The sequence below is a fragment of the Eurosta solidaginis genome, chromosome 2 (genome assembly GCF_040869045.1).
Source record: "Eurosta solidaginis isolate ZX-2024a chromosome 2, ASM4086904v1, whole genome shotgun sequence".
NCBI classification, from domain to species: Eukaryota; Metazoa; Arthropoda; class Insecta; order Diptera; family Tephritidae; genus Eurosta; species Eurosta solidaginis.
This window is the reverse complement of record NC_090320.1, coordinates 73619470-73636776: the sequence shown is the minus strand read 5'-3', so window position 1 is coordinate 73636776 and position 17307 is coordinate 73619470. Positions and strand designations below refer to the sequence as shown.

General features: G+C 38.4%; 1 protein-coding gene across 6 annotated transcripts in view; it reads left to right on the top strand.

Moving 5' to 3' along the window:
• The window catches only part of emb (exportin-1 emb), an 81029-nt gene that overhangs the window by 15835 nt on the left and 47887 nt on the right, over positions 1 to 17307 (top strand). For all 6 annotated transcript variants that reach the window (XM_067765714.1, XM_067765715.1, XM_067765713.1 and 3 more), the window contains exons 3-5: positions 15711 to 16081; positions 16163 to 16642; positions 16952 to 17284. In XM_067765714.1, the coding sequence (XP_067621815.1) occupies positions 15711 to 16081; positions 16163 to 16642; positions 16952 to 17284 (1184 nt within the window). The remainder of the gene's footprint in view (positions 1 to 15710; positions 16082 to 16162; positions 16643 to 16951; positions 17285 to 17307) is intronic.

Here is a 17307-nt window from a genome sequence, read left to right as displayed (position 1 = left end):
TCCGTGACTCTATCACTTTGCCTCTTCCGCATCCCTCTTTTTGCTATGTTTACTAAAGTACTCCTGGGAAGTTGGATGAGTGGAATCTGCTCCTTCAGCTTCTCCATGTTCCGTGACTCTATCACTTTGCCTCTTCCGCATCCCTCTTTTGCTATGTTTACTAAAGTACTCCTGGCTGACTGCTCAATTATTATGTGTAGAGGCGTTAACTTAAGCTGCACCTATATTCCCACCGTCGGCCATGTTCGCATAGCTCCCGTAATGCAGACACATGCCAAGCGTTGAAGCTTCGTGAGTGACTTTTGTACGGTCACCATGGTTGTACTTGATGCCCACGCAACTACTTCATACACTATGACAGGTCTGACTATAGTAGTGTACATACATCTTAGGATCTTTGGGCTGCATCCCCAGAATCTTCCTGCAATACGTCTGCACACCAATGGCTGTCTTGTTAGGGTTGATACTTAGCTCCACCTCAGTACCCTCAATGCCCTTTGAATTATATCCAAAGGGTGTTTTCAAATCTGCCTCTTACAATTATAACAATATTATCCGCGTAACCCTGACATCGGATTCCGTTCTCTGAGAGCCTCTGTTTAAGTTCATCTACTACCAGGCTCCACAGCAGGGGTGACAGGACGCCCCCTTGTGGACATCCCTTCGTTGTCTTGATCTTTACTGTACCGTCCCCACTCGCGTTTTCGGCAATCCTCGTATGCAGTATGACGTTTATCCACATACGGATTGGACGTTGTATCTCTCTTCTCTCGAGTGCCCGATTCACACTCTCGTGGGCCGTGTTGTCGAATGCCCCCTCTATGTCCAAAAATGCGCACAGCGCAACCTCTCCGCATTCGAACGCACTTTGGATTTCTGACAGCTGATACAATGCAGTTTCTGTCGACCTGCCTGTACTATATGCATGCTGATCTCGAAGTAGTGGTATTCTATCGAGAGCCTTTGATCTAATCTCGTGGCCTACAATCTTCTCCATTGCTCTCAGAGCAAAGGATGTCAGATGCTGTAGTGATCAACCAACTCAAATTTACGGCTTACATTTACCTCTTGACAACAGGCCCCCACCAACCTTTCCGTCCATATTCGACCAATCCATGAACAAGTAAACCGGTTCCCTTCCCCGGATGAGTCCTCTTCGCCATTCCTCTCCCGGGGAAGGTTGCACAGGGAACAGTCTTTTTTGGCATTTAGGATCTCTTGAGTCTCATTCCTATGGTTCTTCCTCTTCTCCATCTTTTTATATCCCTCTCATTCTCCTTCCCCTCGATCTCCTCCTCTCCCTCCGCCTTTCCTCTCCCCTCCCTTTATTTTCCCTCTTCCTTCCCCTTTTCCTTTTCCGTTCCGTTTTTCTTTTTTCCTTCCCCTTCTTTTCGTTTCCTTTTTCCCCCTTTTCCTTCTCTCTTTCCTTGCCGTTTTCCTTTTCGTTCTCCTTTTTCTTCCCCTTCTCCTTTTCCTTTTCTTCTCCTTTACATCTCCGTCGCCCACTCCTCTTCCATCTTTTTATCCCTCTCCTTCTCAGTCTCTCTCGTTCGCCGTCCCCTATACTTTTTAATTTTCGTTTCCGTTCCCTTTTCCTTCTCCTATGCCTTCTTCCCCCTATTCCTATGTTTTTTCTATCCTTATCTGTATTCTTGTATCTATTGTTATTCGTCGTATAAAGACCATTCCGAAGAAGTGGGTTTACCTCAAGAGGTATGCATCATTACTATATATATATTATACTAGCCTTTACCCGTGGCCTCGTCCGCAAGGAGAAAATAAAATATATGGAATATTCACTAAATAGTTAGTTTAGAGCGGTAAACGACTCACACACACGACAATATAAAATTGATACACCTTAAAGTTGTTTAAACAATATATTTATTGTTTTTGTCTTTATTAAAATTAAAATAAAAAAGCAATACAATTGTTTGGACACATACGTAGTGTCTTCATCAGTTGCTACGATCAACTAACCAAAACAAAATAAAAATAAACAAAGTGAGCCTAACTCAATCAAACAAACGAATTTAGAAAAAACTAATACAATGTAACAAGTTAAAGAGAGTTACAAGAACAAAAAAAAGTAATTATATATGTCTGCGAAGAGACTCGAATACAATGGGCCTGTATCACGATTTACCGAGTCACTTTTGTTTGCATATATATGTATGTAAAGATTCTAGTATATTTAATCTGCTATTATTTGTTTCTGCTTTTATTAATTGGAAATCGTCTTCGCTTATTCGGTGCCTATTCTATAAAGCATGCTCAGCGATTCCACTTCTCGGGTCAATATTCTTTATATATTTTAAATGCTCATTTATCCGAATTCGTACAGTGCGGGACGACTGACCAATGTACTTTGCGCCGCATATATTCCCATCGTCGTTTTTCTGCGAGCACGTTATTGAATATACGCCCGGCTTGTCCAAATTTTTACATCTGTCCTTCGTTGTTTTCAATAGTGATTTTAACTTTGTTGTTGTTTTTGGGGCCAACATTACGTTTACTTGCCTATAAAGTTTTTGTAAATCATTAAAGCTTTTTAGATCGTAAGTCATGCTACACCAAGTCTTCTTATCATCCACGCCCACTGTGTCAAAGAATGAACTACTCTCCCTTCCTTCCTTTTTGTTGTGATGCTTTTTAATTATTTGCAATATAATGCTGGAGCTATAACCATTTGTTTTCGCGATGCTCACGATTTTTTCCTTTTCTTTTTTGTATGCCGAATCACTGAGCGGCACATTTACTAGCCGGTGAGCCATGGAATTGAAAGCGGCTAATTTGTGGGAAAATGGGAAATATAAACACTTTGTTTTTTGTTCTTGTAACTCTCTTTAACTTGTTACATAGTATTAGCTTTTTCTAAATTCGTTTGTTTGATTTAGTTAGGCTTACTTTGTTTATTATACCTTTCATGAAAATGAAATGGTATATTAATTTCGTCACGCAACCCAAAATTGTAAGTCCTTAAAGGAAAATAGATATACCCATCATTAAGTATACCGAAATAATCAGGTTGAAGAGCTGAGTTGATTTAGCCATGTCCGTCTGTCCGTCTGTATGTTTGTATGCAAAATAGTCCCTCAATTTTTGAGATATCTTGATAAAGTTTGGTGAGCGGGTGTATTTGGATGTCCGATTAGACATTTGTCGGAACCGGCCGGATCGGACCACTATAGCATATATCCTCCATACAACCGATTTTTCAGAAAAAGAGGATTTTTGTAATATCTTACTCAATTTAACAGATTGAAGCTTCAAACTTCACCATATACTTTCGTATATTGCACATATTGTTGCCTGAAAAAATTGATGAGATCGGTCGTATATATAGTATATATCCCCTACAACCGATTGTTCAGATAAGAAACTTTTCGTAATTACTGCCCTATTTTAAGAGCTAGAGGCTTCAAATTTCAACGAAAGCTTACGTATATAGCATATATTGTTGTCTGAAAAAATCATACAGATCGGTGGTATATATAGTATATATATGGTGGTATATATAGTATATATATATAGTATATATAGTATATTTATATATAGTATATATAGTATATATATATATAGTATATATAGTATATATATATATAGTATATATATATATAGTATATATATATATTTTCGCAATTATAGCCCCATTTTAACAGCTAGAAGCTTCAAATTTCACCGAACGCTTACGTATATGGCGTATATTGTTGTCTGAAAAAATCATAGAGATCGGTTGTATATATAGTATATATCTCATACAACCGATTGTTCAGATAAGAAACTTTTCGCAATTTCTACCCCATTTTAACAGCTATAAGCTTAAAATTTCACCGATTGCTTACGTATATAGTATATATTGTTGTGTCAAACAATCATAGAGATCGGTGATATATATAATATACATATATATGATGGTATATATAGTATATATATATTTTTTTTTGCGATTTCGGCTCCATTTTAACAGCTAGAAGCTTCAAATTTCACCAAATGCTTACGTGTATAGCATATATTGATGTCTGAAAAAATCATTGAGATCGGTGGTATACATAGTATATATCTCATACAACCGATTGTTCAGATAAGAAACTTCGCGCAATTTCTGCCCCGTTTTAACAGCTAGAAGCTTCAAATTTCACCAAATGCTTACGTATATAGCATATATTGTTGTCTGAAAAAATCATAGAGATCGGTGGTATATATATTATATACTTCATATAAACTGTCATTTTTGCCCCTTTTTACGGATAGAAGCTTCAAAATTCATCAAATTTCATCAAATAGTTACGTTTACTTCATATATTTTTGAAATACGTGATTCGTAGTCATAGTTTTTACATGCAGACCACAGAAAACGTGAAGCTTTGCATCCTCACACAAAGTACCTACCTATTTTTTATTTTATATTTATCTTAAAAATCGTTTAGATATGTATGTTCAAATTTCACCAAATGTTTACGTGTATAGCATATATTGTTGTCTAAAAAAATCATAGAGACCGGTGGTATATATAATCTCATACAACCGATTGTTCAGATAAGAAACTTTGCGCAATTTCTTCCCCATTTTAACAGCTAGAAGCTTCAAATTTCACCAAATGATTACGTATATAGCATATATTGTTGTGTAAAAAAATTATAGAGATCGGTGGTACATATATTATATACCCCATATAAACTGTATTTATTTGCCCCTTTTTTACGGCTAGAAGCTTCAAAATTCATAACATTTCATCAAATAGTTACGTTTGCGTCATATATTGTTGAAATACGTGATTCGTAGTCATAGTTTTTACACGCAGACCACAAAAAACCTGAAACTTTGCATCCTCACACAAAGTACCTACCTATTTTTTATTTTATATTTATCTTAAAAATCGTTTAGGTATGTAGATCTGTTCACTAGATATTTCTTATCTTATACATCCGATTATTCGGAGATTACGAACGGGATAAGATTATTGTTCAGCCCCATTCATGAAAGGTATGAAGTCTTCGGCATAGCCGAAGACAGTCCCGTCCTTACTTGTTTTTATTTTGTGTTGGTTAGTTGATCGTAGCAACTGATGAAGGCACTATGTATGTGTCGAAACAATTGTTTTGCTTTTTTATTTTTATTTTAATAAAGACAAAAACAATAAATATATTTTTAATAATCGGGGATTGCCCATATTGCTTTTTTTTTTTTAAATGTATGAAAACATTTATTTGAAGCAATTTTTTTAAAAAAGGCTTTGAAGAGATTTACAAGGTATAATCGAAACAGCTGTCGCCTTGTCCGTCCTGATGTCACGTTGTTTAAATTTTTCCCAAATTATTAAATAAATATATTGTTTAAACAACTTTAAGGTGTATCAGTTTTATATTGTCGTATGGATTATGCACGTTAACCTGCTTATCAAGTTATTTGTTTAAAAAAAATTGTCTATCTAATATATTTAATTTTTGTAATAGAGTAAAAAAAATAACTAAATGAGCTGATAACCTGATCGGATCCCCAAATGATGGAAATTATCCAGAAAAAGCCACGAAATGAACCCGACGGTATCGCGGACGGGTCCAGAAAAACCATCCAGAAATGCTCCTGGAAGGGTCTCTAAATGGTCCCAGAATAGTCCCGAAAAAGTCCCGAAATGGCTCGACGCGATTCTAGACTGATCCATAGGTCAAACACAGAACTGATCCCTGAAGGGTACCCAAATGATTCCGGACTAGTCTGGAGAAAGTTCCGAAATGACCCTGACGGGCTAAATTATCCCCTAAATTATCCCGAAATGTCCCATAATTACCCCGACGTGATCGCGGACGGATCCCGAAAACCATCCAGAAATGATCCCGGAAGGGTCCCGAAATGACGGGATCCCAGAAGGGTCACGAAATAGTCCCGAAAAAGTTCGGAAATTACCCTGACCGGATCCCGAAAATCATCAAAAAATTATGCCAAAAGAGTCCCGAAATAGTTCCGAAATGACCCTGAACGAATCCCGAAAACTATCCAGAAATGATGCCAGAAGGGTCCCCAAATTATCCCGAATTATCCCAAAAATGTTCAGAAATGACCCCGAGGGGATCCCGGACGGATCCTGAAAACTATCCAGAAATGATGCCTCAAGGATACCGAGAATGTCACGAAATAATCCCGACGGGATCCTAGATGGATCCCGAAAACCATCCAAAAATCATCCCGGAGGGATCCCCAAATAACCCTGATATAGTCCCCAAAAAAAGTCACAAAATAACCCCGACGGGATCCCTGACGTATCCGGAAAACCATCCAGACGGGATAAAAACTATCCTATGTCCGTCTCCTGGTTCTAAGCTACTTCTCGCACCAATTTTCAGCCAAATCGGTTCATCCGTTCTTGAGTTATAGTGTAACTAACACCAATTTCTTTTATATATTTTTCACGGGCAAATTCAACGGTAAAAACATGATGAAATGAATATTCAGGTGTTCTCATCCCGTTGACGCTTTCCCTTATTCTAACAAGTTCGGCATGCATAATTTAGGGGGTTGTCTATCATACAGAACTACCTTTGAGTTCTAATACGATCGTAGTAGATTTTACTATATGTTTAGAAATATTATAACTATATAAGCCGTTACTAGAATTGTTTAGCCAAAAAGATTAAAACTAATTTATTTGAAGGGCAGTTAGAGCTGCCGAAAAAGTGAGGTTATGTTGTTGACATCACCTTTATTATTACATCATGGGTGAAAAAATATTCGTTAAACGAAAAAAAATTTAACAGTAAATATCACTCTTTTTCAAACTGAATCGCATATCAGATGAAGTGGTGAAAAATGCTTTCACTTCATAGAACGTGAATTGACCGGCAGTTAGGAAAATAATTCTTGCACGTGAATTTGCCGTACATAAGTGGCATCTAATATATATTATAAATGGGAAAGTTTGGATGTTCGGATGTTTAGATGTTTGAATGTTTGTCCAGACGTTTGTCTTGGTGACTCAATCACGCAAGAACGGCTGGACCGATTTGGATGAAATTTGGCACACATATAGCCAATAGCCTAGAAGGGACCTACTAGCTATATTTTTTTTTTAAATGGGGGAGGTCCCCGCCCCCTAGGAACAGTTATAATTTAATTATTGTATTTTTTCGTCTTTGTGACTGAATCACGCCAAAACGGCTACACGGATTATGATGAAATTTGGGACACAGACAATAGTCTACAAGCGAAATTTTTTTCGAGCATGGAAAGGGGGGTGGGAATGCCACGACTCCTCCGAACAATTACTTTTTAATAATTTTTACACATTATAATTTTACCTTTACTGACCTTCACCAATATTACAACTCAATAGGTCAAATAAGTCGAGGGCTTACAAAATGAGCAGTGACACCCTCCGTCCCCCTCCCCCCTTCTCCCACCCCTGGTGTAAAATCTATAAATTGTTATAACTCAATATAAATTTTCTCCAAAATCAATAGTTTTTGGTATCTGGCACATACAGATCGAGATCTAAAAAATTTTGGAAAAAACGATCAGTGGTCCTCTCCCCTCCCGCCATCCGCCCTTCTTCAATTGTTTTTATTAGCACGCTTTTATTAGCCTGTATGTTTTCTATATAATCCCTTCCACCATCATTTCTGGATGGTTTTCGGGATCCGTCCGGGATCCCGTCGGGGTCATTTCGGGACTTTTTCGGTATCATTTGGGGTCCCTTCCACCATCATTTCTGGATGGTTTTCGGGATCTCGGACGGATCATTTCGGGACTTTTTCTCAACTAATACGGGATCATTTGGGGACCCTTTCGGCATCATTTCTGGATGGTTTTCGGGATCCGCCCGGGATCCCGTCAGGGTCATTTCGGGAATATTAGGGGATCATTTGAGGATCTTTCCGGCATCATTTCTGGATAGTCTTCTGGATCCGTCCGGAATCCCGACGGGGTCATTTCGGGATTATTTCGGGATCGTTTGGGGTACCTTCCGCCATCATTTCTGGATGGTTTTCGGTATCCGTCCGGGATCCCGCCGGGGTCATTTCGGGACTTTTTTCGGGATCATTTGGGGTCCCTTCCACCATCATTTCTGGATGGTTTTTCGGTATCCGTCCGGGATCCCGCCGGGGTCATTTCGGGATCATTTGGGGGTCCCTTCCACCATCATTTCTGGATGGTTTTTCGGTATCCGTCCCGGGGATCCCGCCGGGGTCATTTCGGGATCATTTGGGGGTCCCTTCCACCATCATTTCTGGATGGTTTTGGGGATCCGTCCGGGATCCCGTCGGGGTCATTTTGGGACTTTTCGCGACTAATACGGGATCATTTGGGGACCTTTCCGGCATCATTTCTGGATAGTTTTCTGGATCCGTCCGGGATCCCGACGGGGTAATTTCGGAACTATTTCGGATTCATTTGGGGCACCTTCCGGTACCATTTCTAGATAGTTTTCGGGATCCGTCCGGGATCCCGTGGGGGTAATTTCGGGACTTTTTCTCGACTAATACGGGATCATTTGCGGACCTTTCCAGCATCATTTCTGGATAGTTTTCTGGATCCGTCCGGGATCCCGACGGGGTAATTTCGGAACTATTTCGGGATCGTTTGGGGTACCTACCGGCATCATTTCTGGATGGTTTTCGGTATCTGTCCGGGATCCCGTCGGGGTCATTTCGGGACTTTTTCGGGATCATTTGGGGTCCCTTCCACCATCATTTCTGGATGGTTTTCGGGATCCGTCCGGGATCCCGTCGGGTCATTTCGGGACTTTTTCTGGATAATTTGGGATCCTTTCAGCATCATTTCTGGATGGTTTTCGGGATCCGTCCGAGATCCCGTCAGGGTAATTTCGGGAATATTAGGGGATTATTTCAGGACCTTTCAGGCATCATTTCTGGATGGTTTTCGGTATCCGTCCGGGATCCCGTCGGGGTCATTTCGGGACTTTTTCGGGATCATTTGGGGTCCCTTCCGGCATCATTTCTGGATGGTTTTCGGGATCCGTCCGGGATCCCGTCGGGGTCATTTCAGGACTTTTTCGGAATCATTTGGGGTACCTTCCTTCATCATTTCTATATGGTTTTGGGGATCCGTCCGGGATCCCGTCGGGGTCATTTTGGGACTTTTCGCGACTAATACGGGATCATTTGGGGACCTTTCCGGCATCATTTCTGGATAGTTTTCTGGATGCATCCGGGATCCCGACGGGGTCATTTCGGGACTTTTTCGGGATCATTTGGGAACTTTTCCGGCATAACTTCTGGATAGTTTCCGGGATCCGTCGGTGATCCCGTCAGGGTCATTTCGGGACTATTAGGCGGATCGTTTGAGGACTTTCCCGCCTTATTTCTGGATAGTTTTCGGGATATGTACGGGAACCCATAGGGGTAATTTCGGGACTATTTCGGGATCATTTGGGGTATTTTCCGGCATCATTTCTATATGGTTTTCGGGATCCGTCAGGGTCATTTCGGGACTATTAGGGGATTATTTGGGGACCTTCACGGCATCATTTCTGGATAGTTTTCGGGATCCGTCCGGAATCCGACGGTGTCATTTCGGGACTTTTTCGGGATTTTTTCGGGACTATTTCGGGATCATTTTGAGTATTTTCCGTCATCATTTCCATATGGTTTTCGGGATCCGTCCGGGATCCCATCGGGCTCATTTCGGGGCTTTTTCTCTACAAATACGGGATCATTTGGGGACCCTTTCGGCATCATTTCTGGATGGTTTCCGTATGCGTCCGGGATCTCATCAGGGTCATTTCGGCACTATTAGGAGATCATTTTGGGACCTTTGCGGCATTATTTCTGAATAGTTTTCGGGGTCCGTCCGGGATCCCGTGGGGGTCATTTCGGGACTATTTCGAGATCATTTGGGGTACCTTCCGGCATCATTTCTAGATGGCTTTCGGGATCCGTCTGGGATCCCGTCGGGTCATTTCGGGTCTTTTTCTCAACTGATACGGGATCATTTGGGGACCCTTTCGGCATTATTTCTGGATGATTTTCGGGATCCGTCCGGGATGCCGCCAGGGTCATTTCAGGATTATTAGGGGGATCATTTGAGGACCCTTCCGGCATCATTTCTGGATAGTTTTGGGGATCTGTACTGGAACCCATTGGGTAATTTCGGGACTTTCGGGATTATTTGGGGGCCCTTTGGGGGTCATTTCATGACTTTCTGTATTATTTCGGGATTATTTGGGACCCCTCCGGCATCATTTCTTGATGGTTTGCCGGATCCATCAGGGTCATTTCAGAACCATTTTGGTATCATTTGGGGACCCTTACGAGATTTTTTTTGTTACTTTTTCGGGATAGTTTTGGAACCCTTCCGAGATCAATTCTGGGATCCCATCGGGGTCATTTCCGGACTATTTCGGAATCATTTTGGGACCCTTCCGGAATCACTTCTGTATGGATTTCGCGATCCGTCGTGGATCCCCTCGGGGTCATTTCGGAACTTTTTCTGGACTCTGTCGGGATAATTTAGGAACCCCTCCTGGATATTTTCTGGATTGAGATCCGTCAGGGAGCCCGTCAGGGTCATTTCGGAACTTTTCCGGGACTATTTCGGGATCATTTTGGTACCCTTCAGGGATCATTTCTGTGTGGTTCTCTGGATAAGTCTAGAATCGTGTCGTTGTCATGTCGGGGTGTTTGGGACTATTCCGGGAACTTTTGGAGAGCCTTCCGGGGCATTTCTGGATGGTTTTCGGTATCCGTCCACGATATAATCGGGGTCATTACGTGGCTTTTTCTGGATAATTTGGGGATCAGTTGGGGATCCTATCAGGTTATCAGTTCATTTAGATCTTTTTTTTTACTCAATTACAAAAATAAAATGCATTAGACAGAAAAAAAAATTTTAAACAGATAACTTGATAAGCAGGCTAACGTGAATAGCCCATATATTAAATTTTCTCCTTGCGGACGGGGCCGCGGGTAAAGGCTAGTATTTATAAATTCGAAAAAAAATTCCAATTTTTTTATGGTTCACCGCCAACTTCATGTGAAGTTAGCGTGCCACCTTTCAAAAACCTTATACACCAGTTAAGAAAATAATTCTCGCACGTGAAATTTATTTTTAAATTAAATTTTTTTTTTCGAATTTATAAAATATGCCACTTATCTACGGCAAATTCACGGCAATTTTCTCAGCAGGTAATTTTTTTTCCACGTAAAAGTTGTTTTGCCAACTTCAGAGAGGTGTGTTTTGTTTGTGTGCACGCCTGTTGGTCCGCTGTCTAGCTTTGTCAAGCGTAGAATGCATTACATATTATCGGCAAAAAGCGTTCGCGCATTTTTTCGCATCCGACATCACTATAAAGCCTAAGGCAATGGATATTTTGTCGTGGTACTTATAAGGAAAAATGCATGATGCAAATCAACAATATCAGACATTTTTTCTGTTTTTATGTTTGTACTCGAATCACCCAAAAACCATTTGTGGAACTAGGTCCAACTTTCGCTCTTGCTTCAGACGAGGTCTCTTGCCAGAAATTGCCCGGCGTACCCCGTAATTAAAGATGGATACCCTGAACTCACAGAAGAAAAGCAATCTCCCTAGCTCAACTTCGATCTGGATACTGTAACAGGTTAAACTCTTATATTAAGGTTGAACTTTTACACTCTATGGTATGAAATTGCGTTCTACACCATTTTCAGTTGTAAAAGACATTGTAAATTAGAAGCCGTCATATAGAAATGAGAATTGTTACTTGTTGATGAGAGAGCGTCAGTTGGAAATATGATATGTTAATTGTAAATGAGATTAGTCAATTGTAAATTAGAAAACATTAAATGTAAATACGAAAGCGTCATATGAGAAGAGTCACTTGTATTAGAGAATAGTCAGTTAGAAATCAGAATAGGTTTACCAAAAAATTTATTTCAAACTAAAAACATAAAATAAAGTACCAATTAGATATAAACATTGAAATCTAAAATTCTACATTGAAATGAAAACTGACATTAATTTAATTCATTACAAATTTGAATAAGGATTAGTTACCAAATAATTAGATGCATATTTTAATTGCCAATTTTTTTTATTGATATTAGAGAAAAATTGCAAAGTTTACAAACGGCGATAGGTACTAGGACATGTTTCTGAATTTCACTTCTTCATCAGCTAGCTTCTCGGTAGCTGAGTATTGAACTCGAATCCCCAACATTGTAAAGGCAGATGCCTTTAAGCCATATGAATGCCCCGCTGCTCGCTTTGCAATTAGTCTCTCTATATCAATAATAAAAACCATTGTATAAAGCAATATGAGCAAGTCTCGCTAATTACATACATATGGTAATTTTATATTTTTTTTTGTTTTTTTTTTTTTTGTTTAGCATCCAATATATTTTGCCAACTGTATACATCGAATACATCTAACAAATTTTTGGTTTTTTAAAGTAATTCATAATTAATTAAACTTAATAAACTTGATGGGCATGGATGGATTGCTCTCAGCCATTGGCATTCCAGATAATGGTCTTTAAGGGGCCGCGGGTGAACAGTTTTTAGTAGTGAGGGTGACAAGAAGTGTCATCATTGGTGTGATTTGCTGCATAACTTGTTTCAATAGAGCGATCATTTCTCGCATTTCACTACCATTTTGGGTTGTGGTAGATGCGTCTATGTTATTTGGGTTTGCATTGCTAGAGTTTGAGCTGGGTTGGGACCCTTCTAAGGCCTGAGCATACGATATAGTGTTGCTGGCTGGGTTGACTTTTTTATTTTGATTATTTTTCTGTATTGTTATAAGAAAGACCTGGGTCGATTTTTATGGACGAAAGTTAGTGGATAAGGATTTGCGCTCAGGAAAAAAAGGTCCACTACGCATACCCAAAAAAATAATTTTCGAGCACGCAAAAAAAAAAATGGCGAAAGGGTAAATTTTTCGACTAAAACAATCCCCAAAACCCAAAAAATATTTTTTTTCAAAAAACTGTTATCGCCAACGTTTTTACAACAAATTATTTTTTTGGGTATGCGTAGTGGAACTTTTTTCCCGAGCCCAAATCCTATCGAAAAATCGATGGCGCGATATCGGTTAATAAATCGACCCAGTCTAATAAGTATACTTATGTATATGTACATATATGAAGGTGCAGTAGTACATCGTGGTCGCTTATTTATGAAACTTATAGATATGTATGTACACATAAACATCTCAACAAATTACACTTTGTGAAAAATAAATAAAATAAAATAATTGAAAAAAAATTTTAAGTTAAACGGTTTTATTGAAAACAATACTTACATGAAGTAATAATAATATTAAAAGCTTGAAAATAATTAGGTAGGTCCTAGGTACTAGTCATCACACTCCTCATTAATCTAGGGCGTTGATCAGACAATTAAATAAAAGCGTTGGGCGCGTAAAATTTCTAAAAATGTGAGACGTAGCATGACCTTATTAAGGTTCAGTTGGTCTTACTTATGTCTATCAATAGAAATTTGACGCGTTCAACGCTTTTATTTAATTGTCTGATCAACGCCCTAGATTGATGAGGAGTGTGATGACAAGGACCTACCTAATTATTTTCTAGCTTTTAGTATTATTAATACTTCATGTAAGAATTGTTTTCAATAAAACCGTTTAACTTAAAACTTTTTTTAAATTATTTTATTTTCAAGTTTTAAGTCTTTACTTATTGCCTATTATTTCCCATTCTATTTAGTTCATTTAGTGACTCATTATTACAAGGACTCTTTCCTGACAATTCGTTACAATCTAAGTCCCCAATACATAATCCTTCCAACGACTTTACTCGACTCTGCGCCACGTATGCTTGTCCCTCCTCCAACTCCAAAATATTTTGATGTCACTTCTACCGGACTGCATGTAATAAAAAAAAAAAATAAAATATGAGCCAAATCGGACATCATAGGTCGCTTTCTATTCTAGTATGTGTTACGTGTTCCAAATCGGACCACAAATACGATTGTTTTGAATATCTCGATCCTTGCGTCACCTAGCGGCGATTTTTTTCATTGGTCGCTTTCTATTCTTGTATGTATTATGTGCTCCTAGTATGAGCCAAATCGGACCACAAATACGATTTTTTTGAATATCTCGATCCTTGCGCCACCTAGCGCGATTTTTTTCATAGGTCGCTTTTTATTCTTGAATGTATTATGTGTTCCAAATATAAGCCAAATCGGACTACAAATATGATTTTTTTGACTCTCGATGCTTGCACCACCTAGCGGCGATTTTTCATAGGTCGCTTTCTATTCTTGTATGTATTATGTGTGGCAAATATGCGCCAAATCGGACCACAAATACTATTTTTTTGAATATCTCGATCCTTGTGCCACCTAGCGGCGATTTTTTTTAGTAATGCATTGTCATCGGGTTCTGAACTATATTCCAAGTTTCAAGCTTGTAGCTTATCGGGAAGTTACTTAAATTTCAATTACAAAATTCGTGGCAGCCAGCCAGCCTGACATACTAAGTCTGGTTGAGTATACAAGAGCTGCATTAGTACTCAAAACTTCCAATAGTAAATTCTTTAGAGAAAAATACAATCTCTGGCATTCAGGTTAATAAGAAATTTCATGGCCAACAAAAGCGTTCTCCAACCAGTTATATGATCAAACTTTCTTAATCCGATATATAACGTGCGACATGGTTGAAGGCTCCCATCAATTTTTTGTGCACACTGAGAACTCCACTAGCTGTACACTAGCAAATCACAGGCATACTTAATTGAATGGCAAGCTTTCTTCTAACGTTGTCGGGTGTAAAAGTAACAGACATTTGCTGATTCCTTAAAATATTGTACACCTTGGTACCTACAGAATTCACATGTTCGTCGCAATTTAAAGTTGTGTTTATGATGAAACCAAGCTGGGTTACTTTGAGTCTAGTACTTTAGACATTTGTCGGAAATGCACACAAGTGGTATATTTTGGAAATCTATTCGCTTTTTAGCTATAATCAGCACATACGATTTATCACTACTTAGATATGTAATTTTTCATCGCCCATCCAAAGATTGATGTTAGGTCCCTATTCAACTTGTTCTAACCTGTGTCTCATGATTCCCGGATAGATACAGCGGAATACCATCAGCATATGCATGTATATATGTGTACATGCTGGCACAAATAGAAAACATTAATTAAAGTAGTGAATAGTAGCGGCCCCAAAATAGATCCTTGCGGTACACCCAGAGGCTAAACTTGTTAATGTGGTCATGAATTTGTTCGGACAATATCTCGATGACCTTTGAAAGAGCATGCAAGATGATTCTAGGCCTCACTGGGACAATATACGAACAAACTTGTTTCGTGAGGACCAGCCCAAGTATATATGTACCAATATACCAAGATAAGCGCTCTCATATATGTATTTAAAAATTTTCCCGTGCGGCGATATTTCGTACAGCAATGCGAAAAATAATCAAAAATTAAAAAAAGATATAAAATAAAAATACAAATAAAAAATAAAAATACAAATAAAAATAAAATATAAAAAAAAAGAATCCAAAAAGGTTTTTTATATTTATTTTAATAGTCGTAAAGAATTTTTTTTTGTGTTTTTTATTTCAATCAGTTGGAAAATAATCATTAAAAATGCAAATAAGGGCAGGTTATCAATAAATGGTTTTTTTTAGAAAATAATCAATAAACCCGATAATCATTACGATCAGGTCTGGTGTTAAGTGTTAAAAACGAGTTGTAAGCACCAAATGTAGGTCTTTACTCATACTTAACTTTTTTTGTAGGTGCTTTCTGCGAAGAAGATGAAAAACGTTTCCTCGTAACAGTTATAAAGGATCTACTTGGTTTATGTGAACAAAAGAAAGGCAAAGATAATAAGGCAATAATAGCTTCTAATATAATGTATGTTGTTGGGCAGTATCCACGCTTTCTTCGTGCTCATTGGAAATTTTTGAAAACGGTGGTAAATAAACTTTTTGAATTTATGCACGAAACACACGATGGCGTACAGGATATGGCATGCGATACATTTATAAAAATTGCTATTAAATGTAGACGTTATTTTGTAACTATACAACCGAATGAAGCGTGTACCTTCATTGATGAAATATTAAGTACTATGAGTAGCATAATTTGCGACTTACAACCTCAGCAGGCAAGTATTATTATACATGCATATAAATGTAAATGTTTGTTAACTATATTGGATATGAATTATTTATGAATTTTTTCATAGGTTCATACTTTCTATGAAGCAGTCGGCTATATGATATCAGCACAAGTAGATCAAGTCCAACGGGACGCCTTAATTGAGAAATACATGTTCTTGCCAAATCAGGTTTGGGATGATATAATCTCACGTGCCTCCAAGAATGTCGACTTTCTTAAAAATATGACAGCTGTAAAGCAGCTGGGTAGCATTTTGAAGACGAATGTAGCTGCCTGCAAGGCATTAGGGCATGCCTACGTAATTCAATTGGGACGCATATATTTAGATATGCTAAATGTCTACAAGATTACATCTGAGAATATTATTCAAGCGATTGAAGTTAATGGTGTCGTTGTAAATAATCAACCTCTTATAAAAGCAATGAATGTTGTCAAAAAAGAGACTCTCAACCTAATATCGGAATGGGTATCACGCTCTAATGACAATCAGTTGGTTATGGATAACTTTATACCCCCACTTCTTGATGCTGTTTTGTTAGATTATCAGGTACATACATTTGCATACTGCTAATGCATTAACAACCTTTTATATACCAAGCCATAATCATCAAATAGGTTTAAGCGACAAAAATTTCGATATCCTAACTTCATTCCAATGAGCTGATTCAACTTCTAGGCTCAAGGATAACCCTTTTTAGAAGTTATAAACAAATAAATTTCTTGAAGAATAAAAATGCATGTACTGTAAAATTCTCTGACGTCGCTTAAACCTCTTTTTCCCGGTTATGCTCCGATATGCACTTAAACACGTGCATTTAAACACGTATAAATATTATTTATTTGTTTACTATTCCAGCGTTGCAAAGTGCCGTCTGCCAGAGAACCAAGAGTTCTTAGTTCAATGGCCATAATTGTGCACAAATTACGTAACCACATCACAAATGAAGTACCAAAAATCTTTGATGCCGTCTTTGAGTGCACACTCGATATGATAAATAAGAATTTTGAAGATTATCCGCAACACCGCACCAGCTTTTATGAACTTCTTCAAGCCGTTAATGCGCATTGCTTTAAAGCATTTCTCAATATCCCGCCCGCCCAATTTAGGCTTGTATTTGATTCGGTTGTTTGGGCATTTAAACATACAATGCGCAATGTTGCCGACATGGGCTTAAACATCCTATATAAAGTAAACTAATGTTTCCAACATGT